Source organism: Ovis canadensis, chromosome 14 (genome assembly GCF_042477335.2).
Source record: "Ovis canadensis isolate MfBH-ARS-UI-01 breed Bighorn chromosome 14, ARS-UI_OviCan_v2, whole genome shotgun sequence".
Taxonomy (NCBI): Eukaryota; Metazoa; Chordata; class Mammalia; order Artiodactyla; family Bovidae; genus Ovis; species Ovis canadensis.
In genome coordinates this window covers 31673151-31694626 of record NC_091258.1, presented here as the reverse complement: position 1 = coordinate 31694626, position 21476 = coordinate 31673151, and the positions used below count along the sequence as shown (strand labels likewise).

Below are 21476 nucleotides of genomic sequence, written 5' to 3'. Positions count from 1 at the left end.
CAAGGGCCAGATTCTACTAAAAACGTTTTCCTTTTATCTCTGATGTCAGCCACAAAAAGCCTATACAGGTACGTATCACAAATTTAATAACTATTCAGACTGTATTTAAGCATTAAGATGAAAGTAAGTTAAGTACAATACAGCTGTACCATCCTCATACATTACTTTCAAACATGGTAACACAAAAATGTAAAGAACTTTAGCCCCATTCTCCCCACCAAACTCCTCAGTAACAGTTCACATTATCCACCCAGAACTCACAGCGTTACATGACTTAATAAATCCCAAATGTCTGGGAGGACTATACAAGAGTACTGTCTCTAAATATAAAATTTCACTCTGATAAAATGGTTATGTCAAGAAAGCTATGAAACTGAAACTTATTAAAAGATCAAAGTGTTTCATTATACTTTCCCACAATTCAGAAACTTTTCATCATTTCTCTAAGACTCGACTTGTTATGGTTTTCCTGTGACCTTTCCAGGCGATAAATGAGGATGTACCAGTGGCCACAAGCAGCCGGCTGCACTGGGAGAAGCACGCCCCAGTGTTTTCTCTCTAGCAGGGGGCAGAGCACATGCACTTACTGCCTGTGAAATAAACCCTTCATGCCAGCAGGAGACGGAGCCGGTGGGGTCTTGACTGGACTCTCACTGAGAAATGGCCCAGAGGAAAGAGACGGCAATGCAAGGGGTCACTCAAGCTAAGCAGGTCTTGGGAGCACTAAGAGACCTGGGGAAGTCCTGCTCACCGGGGGCTTGGCTGTGGACCCTCCTGTGTGGCCCTGCTCCCTGCAGGGAGCCCACGGGAATGAGGGGATGGGAGCGGGCATGGGCAGTAGCGGCGCTCTGCCAGGCACCCCTCCGTAGGACACTCTGCTGGGCTGACAGGAGCCATTCCCCATACTTCCCATGCCATCCAGGACTCTTCAGGTGTACTTCCTAAAAAAAACTGTGGCCGTTCTTCACATTGTGTGGAATCTTAGTTCCCCGACCAGGGACTGAACCTGCACCCCCTGCATTGGGAGGTGAAGTCTTAGCCATAGATCACCAGGGAAGTCCCCAGATCTCTTAGGTTTATAAGACTGGGAAAGAAATACAAAGCTTTAGTCATCACCTGACCAGCTTCCACTGACAGTCACCTCTGCACTCCAGAGCTGGCTCAGTCCAGGCTCGGAATGGGAATGGCACTGCTCATACCCTGTCTACGTCCTGTTTTAGATATGGATGGGCCTGGTTTTCACAGGATCGTACCAGCTAAAGAATACATAGCCTGAGATCACCTGAAAACTCTATATTTATTTACTTAATCTTTAAAAATTAATCTAGAACTTCTAAAACAGGTACCATTAAATACACAGCACCTCTTCACAGAGAGCAAAACAGATGTCTTAACCTATCAGGGATCGGGCTTCCCTAGTGGCTCAGTGGTAACAATCTGCCTGCCAATGCAGGAGACATGGGTTCGATCCCCGATCCGGGAAGACCCTACATGCCTCAGAGCAACCAAGCTCATGCCCCACGACTATGGAGTCTGTGCTCTAAAGCCTGGGAGCTGCAGCTACTGGAGCCTCATAAAGGCCGTGCTCTGCAACAAGGGAAGCCACAGCAGTGAGAGGCCTGTGCACCAGAACTAGAGAAAAGGCCACACAGCAGCCAAGACCCAGCAAAGCCAAAGGAAAAAAAGAATCAGGAAACAACTCTTGAAGGACTGTTTCTACAGAAATTTGTATTTAGTCAAAAGTGACCTTATTTTGATCTAAGAATTTCAGCTCTTAGATTCAGTGTTCTAAGAAGGGGAAATGTTAAAACAGTTTTGCAGAGAATTAGAGCAGATTCGTATCTCCAACATTAACCCTCACTCCAAACATACATGCAGGGTAAAGTAACGTGGAGAATTCTCTTTTACTATGTAAAATACTCTATTTCCTCAGATGTACAAAGAGTCTCAGATGTAGAAAATAAACTTATGGTTACCAGGGGGATGAGAGGGGAGAGATAAATTGGGAAATAGGGACTGACATATATACACTACTATTTATAAAACAGATGACTAATAAGGACCTACTGTATAGCACAGGGAACTCTACTCAATCCTCTGTAATGGCCTATATGGGAAAACAAGCTAAAAAAGAGTGGATATATGTATACGCATAGCTGATTCACTTTGCTGTATGGCAGAGACAAACACACTACTCCAGTAAAAAAAAAAAAAAAAAAAGGATACTATATACAGGATATTTACCTGGCTGAGAAAAAAGCAGCTGTGACAGGTGCTGTGCAAGCGTCTGAAGGGCAGCAGGTCCACCCAGATGGTCCACATCCAGAAGGGAGACGAGGCTCTGGAGACACACGAGGGCTCTACACTGTATAGTGTTCATTCTGGAAAGGAAGAGAGAGAATGCTGTCTTGCCCTCTCACAGTCACCCGACAAGATTCAGCACTGACGCTGAACCTAGGCGTCCGGAGGTCTCGGGCAGTTGGCAAGAACAGTTGAGGTGAACTGTGAATCTGACCAGATCAAACTGCTTGAACACTCAAGGCCTCTGAGGCACAGTAAACTGATGAGTCGTATGGAATCTGCTCGAGAAAAATTTCTGTGCGTGGCAGGACCTTTAAAGCCTATTTTTAAATGTAAAATATGACCCACATAAAGCACTCAGGAATATACAGAGTTTAATAGTTTACAAAGCAAACACTGGTGCACCTAGATAAGAATGCTAGCGCTATTCACAATACTCATGACATGAAAGCAACCTGAATGTCCATCAGCAGATGGATGGATAAAGAAGATGTGGCGTATTTATACAATGGAATCCTACTCAGCCACAAAAAAGAACAAAATAATGCCATTTGCAGCAACATAGGTGGACCAGGAGATTATCAGACTAAGTGAAGCAAGCCAGAAAAAGACAAATGTATTATATTGCTTATAGGTGAAATCCAAAAAAAAAAAAAAGATACAAATGAACTTAATTTACAAAACAGAAATAAACTTACATACATAGAAAACAAACTTATGGTAACCTACAGGGAAAGGCGAGGAAGGGTAAATTAGAAGTTTGGGATTAACAATATACACACTACTATACATAAAACAGATATCCAATAAAGACATACTGTATAGCCCAGGGATCTCTACTCAATATTTTACAATAACCTAGAAGGGGAAAAAAAGCTGAAAAAGAATACATATATATAACTGAATCACTCTGCTTATACCTGAAGCTAACACAATACTGGAAACCAACCCTACTTCACTAGAAGAAGAAAAAAAATGTTGCTAGCACTCTCACTTACCCCCTCCCTATCACACCCACCTTCCTGACTCCTCAAGTGAAAGTCGCTCAGTCGTGTCTGACCCTTTGTGACCCCATGGACTATATAGTTCATGGAATTCTCCAGGCCAGAATGCTGGAGTGGACAGCCATTCCCTCTCCAGGGGACCTTCCCAACCCAGGGATTGAACCCAGGTCTCCCACATTGCAGGCGGATTCCTTACCAGCTGAGCCACAAGGGAAGCCCAGGAACCATCTATGTATGCACCTCTCAATGAACTACTCACTATTTTGTGAGTGGTTCCAGTTCAGATTCTTTTTACTGCTGTATGTATTCTATTGTATGATCATGTCCGCATTGATTTATCCATTCTGCCACTGATAGACACTGAGATTGCTTCCAGGTTGGGGCAACTGTGAACCACACGGCTATGAGCATTCTCCTGCTTAGGGCAAACACGTGCTCACTTCTCTAGGGAACATACGCAAGACACGGGACTAGAACTCTTGAATCTGGGGGGGAGGCAGCATCTTCTATTTAATGGTCCATCATTTCCTATAACAACATAATGACAAATGGTTTTGAAAAGAGAAATGTTCTTACTTTCTAATCAAAGGTTTCCAAGTGGGGCTCCTAGAGCACACGTCAACTGCAACGCTGTTTGGAAAGGTAGTTTTGTCAAAAATCTAAATTTAAGAAAGACAGTAAGGCAAATGTTACAAGGAAAGGTTTTTTTCCTGAACACATGATTCCTTCATAAAATCCCAACTTCTAAGTGAGACAGTTAGGCTTGATGAACTTCAGCCCACCTCCAGTGCTATTCACTGTTCCACTTCCCGCATCTCACCCATCACCCACACCTGGCAGTATTAGCACACTTCCTTTGTGCACAGAAAGAATGGCTTTCTGAAACGTTCGCGATGCTCTAGAGTGAGCCCAGACTGGAAACAGATTACCTTCTTTGGGAGGAGGTGGTGGGTGAGAGCCGTGTGAACCTCATGGGACAGGCAGAGGGGAGAGAGCAGCTGCCCACCGCATTCACTGAGGGAATTCTCCATAAATGCATCGCTTTCATCACTGCTAGAAAGCTCTTCCCATTCGTCGTCCGTGGGATCTGGGAAGAGTGCAAATCACAGAGAACTGGACTGTTTAAGATAATCCTCATGGAAGCGCCCTCCCAGTGCTGGGGAGGATATCTAAATGTGAACTGATAACACACCTTCACTGCAGCACATGTTCACAATGATTTCCAGAGCCGTCTGCTGAGCGGTCAGCAAAGCTATGGCTTCTCTCAGCTCCTTGTCGGTGGGCTAAAAAAAAAGAAGGCAAACGACCAACTCTCACTCCAAGGTTTAGAAAACTATTTTCAGGTGGCTTTCTTTAGTTAAAGCCCACTAAATGGTATTTGCACTTGGAATAGGGGACCTGGCGGCGGGGGTGGGTAAGCACAAGAAAAGTCGTAACGGGCTGGAAGGACAAGCAGGCATTATGGTTCCGCTTGGCACTCTGCGACACACCACTGTTCACTGGGTTCCCATCTCTCCGCACGGCTTCCCTAAGTGTTGCTTAGTTAGCTGGAGAGAACAGATAAATATTCAGGAATTCTGAACTGAATTCACCCTGAAACTTGATATACTGTGTTAAGAACTATCTCAGCATGCAAAGATTAAAACAAGGGTTCGTTACAGACGCCAGGCACTTATACACAACAAACCTGCTTTTAGATGCTTAGATGTCTTCTTGGAAAAGTCTGCACTAACCAGAATTACTAACAGGCCCTTATGTGACCAACAGAGCTTGGCTAAGGAGCAGATGGGTTTCCTCCATTCTGGCTTTCTTTGAAGACTGCAATAAAGCATTCCTTTAAGACTGAAGAAAAAGGGGGACTTTTTCTTGAGGAAATAGTGTGAACCTAACATCAATTAACAGTCTCAAAATGGGTTGCATAAATTTATATGACCTTAATTCTCAAGTCACCTATGAAAAGTGAAATAGCTATACTGATATTTCAAAGTAGTGCATATGCTAAAAAATGATGTATATTTTGTTGTTTGGATGATTTCCAATCTCAAAAGTTTCTATTAAAAATTGTCTTTTCAATGGTTGTGCAATATTCCCTTAAATGAATGTTTTATAATTTATTTAGCATTCCTCTAGAGTGGAATAATTCACATTATTTGGTTATCTTATTTCCTCAGACTTACTGGATCAAAGGTTAAAAACATATCTATAGATCCTATGACATATTTCTGTTCTCCTTTTCCAGAATGTTCATACTCATTTATAATCCTCTAGCAACTTGCTGTGCAATGAATTAACTATAATTTTGAAACACACTCTCAAAAAAAAAAAAAAAGCAGACTGCTAATTTAGTAGATAGACTTTAGGAATCCCTATATTTATGTTCCTTTTATTACAGGCAAGAATGTATCCAAAATTTATTTTTCTGCTGTGCTGTGCTGAGTGGCTCTGTCCTGTCCGACTCTTTGAGGTCCCATGGACTGTAGCCCACCAGGCTCCTTCCTCTGTCCATGGGGACTCTCCAGGCAAGAATTCTGGAGTGGGTTGCCATACCCTCCTCCAGGGGATCTTCCCAACCCAGGGATCGAACCCAGAAAATTTATTCCTATTCACTTCATCTGTGTATGATGAGACTCTAAATAAGACACGCCCTTGCTGGCCTCTCATCTACTTAACATGTATGAAGATCTGGCATGAAACAACTCTGAAAGAAGTTCCATTTCTTTACCTGACTTTCCTGCTCAGAACAATCCCCTGCTTCTTACTGTTATCAAACTGACATAAAGAACCAAGCTAGAGGAAATGTTATGACAGCTGAGATTTGCTTCAAAGTATTCAGTAGTGAGAGGGGAGAGTGGGTAGGAAAGGAGATGAAAGAAAATAGACCATGATTTGATAATTGCTAACTCCGGAAGCCGGGTAAGGAGTGTTCTACTTCTGCATGTTATGGCAACAACTTGGGTTGGTTCTCTCCTTCCAGGTTTGTGATTACGCTTGCACAACCACTGGGCAGCGTGAAAAGACCTGAGCTGCCTGCCTGTGAATCTGTATTCCTGGCACACAGCAGCACGATGCTTAGCACCCTACTGGCACCAAAACACCGGCTGCCTGACCAGCATGTTAACCATCCAGTCTGCTCAGCCACGGTGACAGACTTTAAAAAGCGAGCTTCTGTTAGGAGAAAACACTGCATTTTCTAAGCACCAAAATTCTATCTGTAAGTAATGCTTGAGAATGTGCATTTCTAAATAACAGTTAAACACTGATACTTTCAAACAGTGGCACTTCATCTTGGTGGACTGGGATCCCAATCCCCACTCACCCATTCCCTGGAGGGTCCCCCGGAAGCAAAGCTGGAGATGGGGCAAACCTGCAGGGGTGGTTCTTCTCCCACCCCCAGCCAGGGACATCCGATCTCTCAGAGTCCCCAGGCAGCCCAAGTGGAATTCCCACTGCTCCCCTGATGGGATTTTGGGGTGGGGAAACGTAGTATAGATGTGTCCATCAGGATAAAGTGACCTGGTCAGCACAATGCCAGCCCCTGCAGAAGAGCCTCCGAGCGCCGATCTGTTACACCTGACGTTCCACACGTGGACCCCAGATCTGTAACTTACCTCCACGTGGCACCTGAGAAGATGTTGCTGGGGTTCTATCAACACCCTTTGGGATGAAAAGGCTCACAGATATGCCTCTGTCTATCTTGTTTATCGACTTTAAATTCTACCCACTCTGACTCAGATGCACAAGAGAGATATGATATTGAGTTGCCAAGCAACTCAAGGGCAGGATGGACTTTTCATTTTTGTATTCAACCCAGCACTTAACACAAAGCTTTGCACCTAACAGCCATTCATGGGGACTGAGAAAACAGCTCTTAACTACATTGGAGTGCTTTAGAACACCACCAGTTCAGCTTTACAAGACTTCGTGAATGTAAGGTGGTACACTGATGAGTTTATGCCCATTATGAATTCTTTAGGGACTTCCTTGGCGTTCCAGGGACTCTGTGCCCCTAATGCTTCTAATTAATGCTTCTAATAGGACTCTGTGCTTCTAATGGGTTCAATCTGTGGTTGGGGAATTAAGATCCCACAGGCCATGTTGCTGCTGTTGTTCAGTACTAAGTCACGTCTGACTCTTGTGACTCCACGGACTTGTAGCCCACCAGGCTACTCTGTCCATAGGATTCTCCAGCCAAGAGTACTGGAGTGGTTGCCATTTCCTTCTCATGCAGGGGATCTTTCTCACCCAGGAATCAAACCGAGGTCTCCTGCATTGCAGGCAGACTCTTTACCAACTGAGCTATGAGGGAATCCCACATGCCATGTAGTATGGCCAAAAAATAAAAAAATTTTTAAAGAATTCTTTAAAAATAAATCTATCCATACTCGAAGACACTGACTTAAGACACTTCTCAGATTCAGTTTCTCATACACGAATCAGGACAGGCCACATGTGCGACGGTAGAGGGGGTGAGAGGACATCACTAGAGTCCTTCCAGTTCAAGCATGACCATCCTTCCCTAGAATGACTTCGGCAGCCCTGACCGGTTCTCCCGCCTCCAGGCCCCTCGAACAACACTAACCTGCTTTCACCACGCTGTTTGCCCCATCCTTTCAGATGGCTCAGGTGTTCTGTCCGCCAAGCCTCTTCTGAGAGTCTCTTCCTTTCTGCTCCCGTCAGGGCTCAGTCAGCTGTGCCTACTCACTCAGAAGTCTGGGCACAGACCTATCACTGCTCTTAGCACAGGTACTGTAATAAGTTAAAATCACGTGTCCATCCTTACAAGATGGAAAAGGTCCCTGAAGACAAGAAATATGTCTTATCATCTTTCTACCAGTAGCCTCTGGCACAGTGCCTGCCACACAGCGTGAGCATGGAAAACGCGCACCTGGATGAACAAAGCCCAGCTCGCCGTCCTCCCTGGCCTTCTGATGACTTGCTCTCTTCCTTGGGAAACATGTTTTCCCAAAGAACAGCTCCATCTCTGCCGACGGGCTCAGCTGAAAAGTTGCCTGCGCTGGAGACTGGTCACCCGCACTCCGACATCACACCCAGCCAAGTAAGCCGCGATTATCCAGGCTGCAAACCTACAAACCGTCATTAATTCTCACTGTCACTCTGCCTCCTCTGCTCAACAGCAGTGGGCAATATAACTCTGGCTTGCTACTTTGGCTCAGTAAGGCTAAACTCTACAGTAGAAGAGACAAGGATGCAAGGGACTATCTGAGCAAAGCAAAATCCTTTAGTGTAGAGACAGTCTGGGGGAGAGTAAGAAACTTAAGTGAGACACAAATGTTAGGAAGGGAACCACATATTTTTTTTCTTGACCACACCATGCCACATGAAATATCCTATTTCACTGACCAAAAGTCGAACCCATGTCCCCTGCCTTGGGAGCTCAGACTCTTCATCACATGACTGCATGTTTCTGAAATATTGCAAAAGTACTGGTCTACCCATCTTTCAACTCCTCTACTATATAAATGTTTCATCTCAGATTTTTTTTTCTCCTTTGGGAGCTGATGTTTTAATGAGAATTAATGGGAAAACATGGCTGTTTTTACTGAAATTCACTTCATAATTAATTGTTACAACATTTTCCTACGAAGCTTAGGATATCTATTAAAAGAAAATAGCTGTCTTAATCTATGCTTGAAAGCACCAATCTGACTTACTGGAAGTAAATCTGAAATGAACGTTTTCCTTCTGACTTTCCTTCTATGAGGAATTTCTTCCATTTCATCGTCTTCCATCAGATCATCACCATTAGCATTCTGTAACGTGTCCTCGGTCTCTGCAGCGGTTTTTATCCTTTGAGTTTCGGCCTCCTTCATCTGAATAACCGTTTCGCCAGCATCCATTTCCAGAACTTCAGATAAGATCTTTAGTATGGCATTTATGATTTCTGCCTGACTCCTGGATGGAATAATGTCCTTTAGATTCCAAATTGTGCCTGTGGAAAAAAATGAGCATGAGGACAGAGAAATCGACTGTGAAATCTTTTATTAAATACAGTGTCCACCTTATTGGTTCTATAAGCTCAGGCATGATTTCAAGAAATCTCAGTCCTACTGCCTTTGTTGAGTTCTTATTAAATGTCAAAAAGCTCTGCCCAGAGGCAGCTCCCTATACTGCAGCGGTCCTTCATAATCGTCTCCCGTTCCTGGCTTACAATGCCTTGCCCTGATAGAGAGCCAACAGACCGAGAGAACACCGATCGAGTTTCTTTCACAACGACAAACTAAGTTGCCTCGGCTTTCTTTCATCTTAACCTGAGATGCTCTCGTGAGCAGTTTCTTACAGTCCAAGAGGGGAAAGGAATGCATTAAAATTCCAAGATCTCACGGACAAACGAGGGAGCAGGTTCTTGGTGTTGCACTTGTGAAACCAGAACAATAGCTACTGCTAAGTACACTAATTTTTAAAAATGGGACAAAATAAAAATAGTTCTGGGGTATATTCTGCTATGTTAAAAAAGAACTGAAAGGAGTCAGACAGATCATCTGAAGATCCACATTAGCAGCATTATTCAATAACTAAAGAGTGGAAGCAACCCAAGCGTCTAACCACGGATGGATGGACATACACGGGGAGCTGTTTAATGTGTACAGTGTTTCAGTTTTGCAAGATGGTTACACAACAACGTGGATATACTTAACTGTACACTTAAAGATGCTTGCTGCTGCTGCTGCTGCTGCTAAGTCGCTTCAGTCATGTCCGACTCTGTGCGACCCCATAGACAGCAGCCCACCAGGCTCCCCCGTCCCTGGGATTCTCCAGGCAAGAACACTGGAGTGGGTTGCCATTTCCTTCTCCAATGCATGAAAGTGAAAAGTGAAAGTGAAGTCGTTCAGTCGTGTCTGACTCTTAGCGAACCCATGGACTGCAGCCCACCAGGCTCCTCCATCCATGGGATTTTCCAGGCAAGAGTACTGGAGTGGGGTGCCGTTGCCTTCTCCGTAAAGATGTTTAAGAAATATCATAGAGCAATTATCCTCCAATTAAAAAAAAAATGGTTAAGAAGCCAGGGAGCTCTCTGCTGGTCTAGCGGCTAGGATTTGGTGCTTTCACTGTGGAGGCCAGGTTCAATCCCTGGTTGGGAAACTAAAGATCCCGCAAGCAGAGTAGCGTAGCCAAAAAAAGAAAAACTTCAACAATGGTTAAGATGGTAAATTTTATTTTGTGCGTATTTTATCAATTTAGGGAAAATACAAAACATCTCTCAAGATAAACTACCCTTGAAGCCCAAACAAAGGGCAAAAGGAAAATACACAGTAAGTTACCTACTACTTACATGCCATCAGATTATTTCTGTATTTAGAAATTCTGGGGAGAGGCACTGGGGGTGAAGATCTTATAGGAAAGTGAGTGGTCATGTCTTAGATGCCTGCAGTCAACTTCTGAACTCACTGCTTCAAAAATAAGAGGGGGTCCTGACAGCACAATTTCTCTATCAGACAACAGGAGCTATTAAATTGAAAACACGTCTAATCTTCTAAGGCTCTGAAATTATGCAGAATTGCTTGAATTAAAGGTTTCCATTTAAATATTAAAAATTTGAGAACAGACATAAGCACAGAAAGTCCTGATGTGGTGAAATGGGGGATTGATTGAATTTTGGCCTCTCCATTTCTGCCTGCTACAAGTTACTAAAATGCACACTATCGCAAGTGGTTAACTTTTACCTGCCACCAATGTCTTCAATAGAAGATACTCCATGGAATTGACAGGAGAAAGCATTGCTGATTCCAGCACATGCAATGCTGGGGTACTGAAAGATTTCAGTAGCTCTGGGTTATCTTCGGTCACCGTCTGCAAACAATATGCTATAGAGACAAAAATCAAATATTCAGAAACAAGTGAATTCCGCTAGGATAATTTAAACCAAAATGACTCATCAAAAAAACTTGCATCTTTACAACTTCTCTGGACACATTTTGTAGGAGACTCACCCTTTTCCTCAAACATAGTTTGTGCAAATGAGGCTTCCCAAATTATCAAAGTTATAAAAGACTTTTCTTTTTTCTTAACTTATAATCCTTCACAGAACTATACTTTTATAAATGAAAAGGCTCTCAATTGCCATGACAACGTGGAATTACTATAAACATTTACAAAGATTTAGCTTCAATTTCTGTACTCGTCACAGACCAGTAGCAAACAGCCTGTAGGCTGAACACCAGTGCATGGAAAACTGTTGTCTATGACAAGTCCCAGGTTTGGGGACATTTAAAAAATTCTGCATGATCTTAAAAGTTAATTTATGATATAGCACATTTAAGAAAAACAGTATTTTATATAAAAATGAGTAAATTAAGAGATAGGTAAAGTGTTAATAGACATAGGGTTCATTTAGCACTTAACTCTTCTCTCGCAATTAAAACAAGATCATGGATTATAACTTGTAAATTAGAAATAATTAACTGCAAGTATAAAACAACTGGGACTGCATGAAAAGCTTGACAGAAGAGACCTCTGACGCACAAATGAGGAAGCCCAAATTTATTTTCTTTGAGATACTGCATTCTATAAAATCCATTTCTATCCAGGTCTAAAAATTTCAAAGCAGATCATTTCCATCCAAATTAGTAGTCAAAATACATGTTATTATTGTGCTCTAGTCTGCATTCCAAAATACATTTATATATAAATCCATATGTATGCATATATGTATATATACATATATTCAAGTGTAATTTTTTTTCATTAAGAGACTAATTAAATTCACTTTAACAAAAAGCTAAGGTAAGTTGTGATTGCTAAGAAAGCACGAGTCCAAAGAAAGCTATATTAATACATAGTATGGAATTTCAGTATTTCACTTTACTATATATAAGCTTTGCTTGATTTTCAAAACAGAAGCAATCTGACATTTGCCTTAAAAGAGTTATGAACCTAGCTAAGTGCCAAAGAAAATACTGCTATACACTGTAAAGTTACTTTATTCTGATCCCCTTTTTTAAAAGTTCTTTAGGAAAAAAAAGAAATAACCAAATCCACAAAACTTAAGGCCCAAAAAACAGAAGTGAAGTTTTTCTTTTCAAAGCTATGAACTTTCCTGAAACTCTTATTGTAATAAAGACTGTCCTCTGAGACTGAAAGTCACCTGCCAATTTTCTAGTTCAAGTGTTTTTAAAATCCACATTTACTCACAAGTCTCCCCTCTGCCAAATATCCCATTCTGAGAAACTGATTAAAAAATTTTTCCCAATAGTATTTATTCCACTATTATTTTTTCCTTCTCTGTTCTATTTCCACTAGAGCCAAGAGAAACATTGGTAAGGGGAATACACTTCAGTAAGGGGAATAAACTTGTCCTTGCCAGGAGAAATGTGTAGTTAAATAAAAGGACAGATGCCTATCGTTATGAAGGGTTGAATAAAAAACACTTCTTATCCATTATTTCTCCACTCACCCCCCGCGTTCTGTTGAAACAGAACCCACCCCCTGGTTTGTCTCCTCCCTCTGCTGAGTGAGGGCCCCCAGTGGCTTGTAACCCCACGCATAGAAAGCGAGGGAGCCAAGGCTGCTAACGCTGCCAGACTCTTGCCTTCCCTGTCTGGAAGGGAAGCAGGCCTATATGAAATTGCAATCACTTATCTTCCTCTCTCAAAAAGAGCAGAGGTTATCGTCTACATTCCAATTAACTTTGGCTCAAGGCCTGGCAGTTGTGGGTTACTGCTTCTCTGTAAATGGGAGATGAAAACTTTCAAGAGTTAATAAAAACTTCCAAGAATGTTCAGGCATTAGAAACCACATATGCTCACATAATCCTTTTCCTCCCTCTTAGAGACAAGAGCAGGAAAACTGCATGAGTAAGTAAAGAATTAATCACACATTTTAAAAGATTCAGAATAGAACTCAGTGATGCATTTATATACAATGAGAAAAAAAATCACTGCCATAGAATAAATAAGTTATGTCTGAATAAAAAATTTTGAATAAGGGCACACAAACTTTTCTTTACTTACCTACTGAAATAGCCAGGTCAACATTGGTGGAAAACCTACTTAAATACTTTAATACAATCTCCAAACACCCTTCTTTGTTGAATATAGATACTGCTCTACTACTGCATTCACTAAATCGAAGGGGGAAAAAAAAGTTTTACTATTCACATTTTAACATTAAGAAATCAACCACAGAAATTCATGAAAAAATAATGAGGCTTTATAAAAGAACCAGAATTGTAGTCAAACCCCCACCATTTTTACAGATGAAGAAATTAATGCCCATTCCTAGTCACTGTGCATGAATACAGCTGGCTATCTGAATTTTTATTCCCATCACAGTACAATATATTAGCCAATCTCTTTACCTACATGCCAGCTTCCTTACAGGAGGTTAAAGATGGAAAAGATCTTAGAAATCATTTGCTTCAATTCCTCTTTTTGTGGATAAGGAAACCCAGACCCCCAAAGGTAAAGTGATCTGTCTAATGATCATACATTTTGTTAGTGGTGAATCCCTGGATCCAGTCTGTCTTTCCACTATATCACAGTAATAATAAATTAAAGTAAGAGTTAAAGGCCTCTATTTTTATCATACAAAAAGCACAAGTTTAAAAGAAAGTAAAAATAAGTTTTAATTATTTCATCTAGACTGCTATAATGATAACATTCTGCAATCTTCGACAGAGAAACTCTCACCAAAAAATATTTTTGAAATTACAGTATCTTCTAATACAAGAATCAGAATTAATGCAATTGCTGTTATTAATTGACATATATGCTAAATATAGGGTAAACAGTTACTGATAACTATAACAATTTTATTCATGGTTCCAGAGAAGCATATTCCTCTAGACATACCACACACACACGGCAGATTAGCCACTGACAGAGCTGACTAAATGGTTAAATCCAGTCCTGTCGTCTAAAGATAAACTGCTTTCTGTCTGCGTTATCCATCTATCCCTCCATCCATCTAGTCACTACGACACTGCTATGAACCTCCCCTCAAGAAGCCCACAGCAAGCTCAGGTACAGTCAGGAAAATAAAGCATATATCTGTTAAGATAATAAAACATATACATTTGTAAACATAATTTAAATGTAAACTATGCAATGGGAAGTGTTAAGAGCTATGATAACCAGAAATGATGTAGACAGGGCTCACGGGCACTCAGGAAAGAAAGATTACTGGACCACTTTTTCAGGTGCTTTTCAAAGAAAATTTTTTTTAAATTTCCAAATTAAAAAATTAAAAAAGAAATTGCAAATTCAACAATTTATATAAGTTAAAGTTATTAGAAAAACAGCACGCACTAGCTTGCTTGAATGCCATTTCCTCAAATCTGCTGCTGCTGCTGCTAAGTCACTTCAGTTGTGTCCGACTCTGTGCGACCCCATAGACGGCAGCCAACCAGGCTCCCCTGTCCCTGGGATTTTCCAGACAAGAACACTGGAGTGGGTTGCCATTTCCTTCTCCAATGCAGGAAAGTGAAAAGTGAAAGTGAAGTCGCTCAGTTGTGTCCAACTCTTAGTGACCCCATGGACTGCGGCCCACCAGGCTCCTCCGTCCATGGGATTTTCCAGGCAAGAGTGTTGGAGTGGGTGCCATTGACTTCTCCTCCTCAAATCTGACCTATCCTATTTTCCTGGTGGAATGCATCCACTAGTTCAAAATGAAATCACAGGGACTTCCCCGGTGGTCCAGTAGTTAGGACTCTGCGTTTCCACTGCTGGGGGCCCAGGTTTGATCCCTGGTTGGGGAATTAAGACCCCTCAAGCCGAGTGGTGCACCCAAAAAAACAAAGAAAGAAACCATAGGCAAGTTTGACTGCTTGTAGGTAGTCAAGCAATGTAGGCAGCTTTCCAGGATCCAACTTAACCTTGTATTCTGAGATATACCTCTAAGAGGTCAGAAATAACCATGGCTATTGATGGAAAATAAAGAATCATGACACACTCCAGACAGAAAGGTGGTCCAATAAAATGGGGCAGGAAAAAAAATCCATGTTGTGTTTCTAGCCATCTCCATTCCTAAAAGCAAGCCCCCATCTCCAAGCCCCCTTCCACTGCTACAATGATGGAATGGAGTGTGGTCTCCTTTCTACTGGGGCCAAAGGAGCTCTTCTCAGATGTCGACTTCCCTGTCAAATGGCACTCACCAAGGTCTGTGGTTCCTGTCTCATTCCAGATCAAAGTATCTATTGCACTGGAGCCTGGCCAGCTTTAAGACAACTGCTGCTTAAGGTACACAGGCAGTGGGGGAGGAAGGGATGCAGGGGCCACTAATGACCACAATTTCTCTTATTTCTATCAGTAGCAATAAATGGATAGAAGAGTTGTAAAGCAAGGAAAGATGTAGTGGGACTTCCCTGGTAGTCCAGTGGTTAAGACTCCAAGAAGCACTGGCACAGGTTCAATGCCTGGTTAGGGAACTAGGATTCTGCATGCCACGTGGAAAGGCAAAAAAATAAAAAAAGATACAGTGATGCTAGGAGGACAAGGGCTTGGGAAGGACAGTTGATCTTAGGTCACTTGACGAGATCGCCTAGCAAGCATTAACAGATGCATTAACAGATGTACAGGCCTACCAAGGAGAACAGAGATTCCTCTGCAGTTTAACAGAGAGAGCAGAAGCCTGAGTAGTGTTGAGGCAGCAAGCTGCATCTGGAAAGCATCTTACCATATATTCCACAGCACGTTTACAGCCTCGTTGGCTATGTTCTCAATAGAATTTCTGTTCTCATCTTTTTTTTTCTGAGGGGACATCTCATTTGAATCCAGTCCAGTACCACACTGTAACCAAATACCATGATTAGCACTTTTGTTCAAAAGAATAAACACAAAGAAATGCAAACGGCAGTGAAGAATCACAAAAACGAAACATCAGAAATGACAGTTAACACCAGCCCATCAAGTTCTCACAAGTCACTGTACAAGCTGGATACAAAGCATTTCACATCTTAAGTGAAAATGTAAAATCAATACAAAATATTTTATTTAACGTAGTCAAGATAATATATAAGACAAAGAAAAATAACCCATAATAAAAGCTAGTATCTATACGGCATCTTCTAAGCATGAGGCACTATTCTAAGCATTTCATGTCGATTAAGTCATTTAATTGTCACCAGAGACCTATAACGCAGATCAACTATTATCCCCAATCTCCTGCTACAAATGGGAAACTGAGGTACAGAGAGCCTGCTGAGGGTGCAGCCTAGTATCTAGTGAAGCGGGATTCAGATCCAGGCATCCTGGCTCTGAAGTGGGTGCTCTGAATCCCTCTGCAGTTCTGCCCCCTCCTACAATCCATGACATCCTCTCAATCGGGCTTCTCCAACTTGGCACTGCTGACATTTTGAACGGGATGATTCTTTGCTGTGGTGCACGTGGGACACTTTGCTGTTGTGCCCAGTGTAGGATGCTTGGCGGCATCCTTGGCCTCTATGCACTAGCTGCCAGTAGCAACCCCTCCTCCAAAGCTGTGACAATCAAAAATGGCTCCAGACATTGCCAAATGTTCCCTGTGGGGAACATCACCCCTACGAGAATTACTGTTCTAAAGGGACAACAGGTCTTGTCCCTTTGATGATGATGTCTCTTATCAAACCTGGATATTCCTCCTACGGCCTCAAGTGAAAACTACCCATCAATACAGAACAGTGGACCAGAGGCATGACAGGGGGAGAATTCCTTAATCCCTGAACTGCATCTTGCAATAAAGGAGGCACATTAGAAAATTTGAAAACTTAATCTAGTCTTCTCAGCAAATTCTTAATGTCCATGCTTGAGCTTCCTCATCTGTAAAACAGGAATAACAAAGAATACCTGCCAAATAGGACTGCTTTGAGGATTCAGGAAAATAACACACAAGACACATAATTAAGCATCGAATAAATACAAATTAGTTTCATCCTATGAAGTTTGACGTCTAAAGGAGACAGTCTATACTTTTAGGAAGGTCTTTTCCAACAAGCAGATAAATAAAGGTAGCGGGGACAAACTAGAGACTAGTGTCAACGATGAGAGATCAGTGTTTCCAGGAAAAGAAACAATTCCTACAGAATGTTTTGAGGGAAGACAAAATGACACCAAAGTACTCAGAAATAAGACAAAACCCCAAACTGTTGGAGTGCGTGCACTAACAGAGATTTGGGAAAGTGGCATACCTCTTTCAGAAGGGCAACCAGTGGAGTCATGATATCCTTCGTCACCATGTCATCACAAACTTCGAAACCGCCACAAGCGCTGAGATTTCTACACAAGAAGTTTAAAACACACCCGCTTCAGATCACATGCCAAAAAACATGCTAAGCGCTCAAGTTTATTTCTATCTCTACCCATACTTAACATTTCCCGTTTGAAATTGCTTTACGATTTCTGTAAGACGCTGCAGAACCAATCCACAGAACTCCACCTGCTCTGATCCTTGCTCTACATGAACTAAACAGATGACTCTGTCTTGTAACAATGTAATTCTCAGGAATGAGGCAGCACCCAGCGAGAGGGAAGACTTCCTATTTAATGTAAATCAATTACTGCCTGATATTTATTTTTTTGGCCATGCCACGCTGCTTATGGAATCTTAGCTCCCTGACCAGGGACTGAACCTGCTCCTTCAGCAGTGAGAGCTTGGAGTCTTAACCACTGGACTGCTAGGGAATTCTCCTGCCTGATCTTGTATGAAGGGACCTTTTTCTGGAATCAAGACTTCAAGGATAGGAAGGGTGAGGCTATTGAGAATGACCTTCCCTGAAACAATTCTGACTACATTTAATTTTCATTGTGAAGACACTGTTTACCCTCCAAGTGCACAGCACTGTGCTAGGCACTCAGGCTATGAAGAGAAATGAGAAGATGTCTCACCATCTTCCAGGAGCTCCCAGTGTATGTTGTTTTCTCCATCAACTGGTTAATTCCCCCTCATCCCCCAGATCTCACTTCAAACATCATGCCCTTAGTTTTCTTCCCCAAACCCCTTCTCATAGCATCTTTTGTAAACATCATTGGTTGTAATTACACACTTACGTGATTATTTGCATAATGCTTGCCTCCCTCAATACTGTAAGATCCATTAAGGACTGAAATTATGTGTCTTGTTCACTCCCACTAGCCCACTGCCTGGCACTGCAGGCTCTCAATATAAACCTGCTACATTTAATGAATGAAACAGAACAAACACAGAGCTATGAGAACTACAAATATTAACATTACTCTGGCCCCCTCTACAGTCCATTCTCAGTGCAGCTACCAGCCCTTTTGAAAAGGTAAATTAGACTAGTCACTCTGGCTTAGAATAGGTCCTTAAGCTCTGCACCACTGAGTCCTTATCTGTCTCTCCAGCCGCAATCCCTATAATGTGCACACTCTACTCTGCTCAGCCACATAACCTTCCCTTTCCTTAACCGTGCCAAGCCCTCTGCTGTTGCTACTCCCTGTCAGGAATGCTTTTCCCCTGTGTGTCCACCTCTGGTTCCAGGCTACCTCAGCTCTTAGCTCACAAATGTTATCTAGAGATTATCCAATTTAAAGTAACTCCCCACCTCCGGCTATCACCTTCTTGGTTTCTCCATACCACCTCTTAAAACCTAATATTATGTTTCATCTGGTTACTAGTTCCCTGTCTCTGCATCAACATGGTTCTGCGAAGGCGCAGATCCTGGCTGTCTTGCTCAGTATTCTGCTTTCTCAAAATCCCTCGCGTCTAGAAAATCTGGCACATACAATGGAAGAGTTCACCGAACCTCAGGACTCTATGAAGTCTCCTTGGGGAGGGTACAACGTGCGTTAATAAGCCTTGAGCAGAGGACGCTTGGCAGATGGTTACTGCAGTTGAAGCAGTCAGGCGGACAGATGGAATACGTGTAGTCCGGGGCTCATGAGGTCCTCCGGAATCCGAAGCCTGAGTTCAGATCCCTCCTCTGCAAACAGGAGAGCATAGCCAGTTCTTGGCCCTCCCGAACTGTGCCGCAGACAAGAGCACTCAGGATGAAACCCGTGAGCGACGGTACCAGGTGCACAGGAGGCGCTGGCTGGACGCCGATGCCCGGATCCGAGGGCACCAGCACAGATCCCCCTTCCCTGCTCACCTCAGTGCGCCGGCCGCCGTTTCCCTCACCGCCAGACTGGGATCGAGCAGCAGCGGCCCGAGGCGGCGCACGGCGTCCCGGCGAGCCAGGCCCGGGAGCACCGGCCGCTGCTGCACCAGCCGGGCCAGCCCCGCGCAGGCGCACTCGCGGACCTCGGCGCTCGGGTGCTGAAGCTGCGGGACAGAGCGAGTGGTCAGGGGGACAGCAGAGCGCACGCGCAGGGGCGCGGCGGCAGGGGCGCGCGGCACGGCTGGGGGCCTCTGCGCGCCGCCTGCTCCCCCGCCCGTCCCCGCGCGGCCCCGGCGAGCCCTCGCCTCACTTTTTCCAGCAGTTCCGCCGCTGGCCCGTCGTCCTCCTCTGGCTCCGTCCCGTTCGCCGCCGCCGCCTCGGACTGACAGTCGCCCGTAGGCGAGAACTGAGGTCGCTTGAAGCGCTTCGTCCGGCTCTTGCCCATTGCGAAGTCCGCTGTGGTGGAGGTGGGGGGTGGGAAGACCGAGAGAGGAGGGGAACAGCAAGACGAGGCAGGAGGGTCTTGCAACCTAGGGGTTTACTTGCCACTGCTCAGCTGGGCCGGATGACGGCCCGCGCCCACATGGAGAAGCACTGCGCGTGCGCATAGCGAGTCTGCGGCGGGGGCGGGGGTCAGCCGCGGGGAGCGCGCAGGCGTAGAGAGGATGGTGGGCGGGGCCAGGCCTTGCGGAGAGGCAGGTCCTGGGGACCTGCTCGGAAGAGGAAAGGCTAGGTTTGAACGATGGTACTGTCTCCGCCTCTCCTCAGCTAGTGACGTCTATCAAGAAACTGAATCTGCCAAACCTTTACCTATTTCCATAATAATCGAGGGCGATTAAGGGTACCTAACTTGCCTAACCTTAGTGAGAGGCTTAAAAAAAAAATACCATGTAAAGCCCCTAACTCCAAACCTGATATGTATATTATCAGTTCAGCTCAGTCGCTCAGTCGTGTCCGACTCTGCGACCCCATGAATCATAGCACGCCAGGCCTCCCTGTCCATCACCAACTCCCGGAGTTCACTCAAACTCAGGTCCATCAAGTCGGTGATGCCATCCAGCCATCTCATCCTCTGTCTTCCCCTTCTCCTCCTGCCCCTAACCCCTCCCAGCATCAGGGTCTTTTCCAATGAGTCAACTCTTCACATGAGGTGGCCAAAGTATTGGAGTTTCAGCTTTAGCATCAGTCCTTCCAATGAACACCCAGAACTGAGCTCCTTTAGTATGGACTGGTTGGATCTCCTTGCAGCCCAAGGAACTCTCAAGAGTGAGTAGGTGCTCAAAAATATTATCCTGTCCTATCCTTTGTGCTCAGCCCTGTCCAAATCTTTGCGACCCCACGGGCATGGAATTTTCCAGGCAAGAATACTGGAGTGTGTTGCCATTTCCTTCTCTAGAGGATCTTCCCTGATCCAGGGATCAAGCGCCCATGTCTGGCATCTCCTGCATTGGCAGGCGGTTTCTTTACCACTAGTGCCCCAAAATATTAACTATGATTTTATTCTGCGCCTAGTCCAGGTCCTGTCCTAGACAAGGTCCATATATTGGTCCATAAGATGGACTCCCTAAGAAGTTGCTTAATCTTCCTGCCTCAGTTTCCTCATCAGTGAAATAGGGATACTAATAATATATACCCAGTGGAGTTGTAGTGAGAAAAACTGTTCTAATGTTTGTAAGATACTAAGACAGAGACTGGCACAAAATAAGCATGATATAAATGTGTGGTTGAAACTTTCACTTAACAGAAGGATTCTTTCACAAATATTTACTGAGTACCAGGTGCAGTGTGGGGCATTGAGATAAAGCAATAACCAAGACAGATATGGACCCTACCCTTGTCCTTTTGGAGTTGACAGTTTAGTGAGAGGTGATGAATAACTATTTCATTACAATTATGGTAAGTAGTAAGAAAGGAGAAAGGTATAGGAGAATCTTATGTACTCTTTATGTGTATATATTGAGCACCCAATAGATACATAGCTTGCAGGTCAACAATGTATGGGAGAAAAGTTCCACTCCATGCAACCCTGCCCTCAAAGAGTTGACTTTCTAGTAAGGGAAATGATTAACTACTTTAGTATATTTTGGAAAATAATCATGAAGGTGTAACTAAAGTTGTACAGA

The 21476-nt window shown here is 43.5% G+C and overlaps 1 protein-coding gene across 2 annotated transcripts in view; it reads right to left on the bottom strand.

Moving 5' to 3' along the window:
* HEATR3 (HEAT repeat containing 3) overlaps nucleotides 1-20567 on the bottom strand; it is a 36779-nt gene extending 16212 nt beyond the window's left edge. Inside the window, exons 1-11 of one of the 2 annotated variants that reach the window (XM_069549798.1) lie at nucleotides 19664-20567; nucleotides 19345-19517; nucleotides 17425-17512; nucleotides 15936-16048; nucleotides 13274-13383; nucleotides 10988-11128; nucleotides 8978-9255; nucleotides 4498-4588; nucleotides 4235-4392; nucleotides 3882-3964; nucleotides 2245-2381 (exon numbers count right to left, since the gene is read on the bottom strand). In XM_069549798.1, the coding sequence (XP_069405899.1) occupies nucleotides 2245-2381; nucleotides 3882-3964; nucleotides 4235-4392; nucleotides 4498-4588; nucleotides 8978-9255; nucleotides 10988-11128; nucleotides 13274-13383; nucleotides 15936-16048; nucleotides 17425-17512; nucleotides 19345-19517; nucleotides 19664-19798 (1507 nt within the window). In that variant the 5' untranslated portion in view covers nucleotides 19799-20567. Of the gene's footprint in view, nucleotides 1-2244; nucleotides 2382-3881; nucleotides 3965-4234; nucleotides 4393-4497; nucleotides 4589-8977; nucleotides 9256-10987; nucleotides 11129-13273; nucleotides 13384-15935; nucleotides 16049-17424; nucleotides 17513-18999; nucleotides 19518-19663 lie in introns of both variants that reach the window. The other variant, XM_069549799.1, reaches the window with a different exon arrangement.
* Nucleotides 20568-21476: the final 909 nt, after the last annotated feature.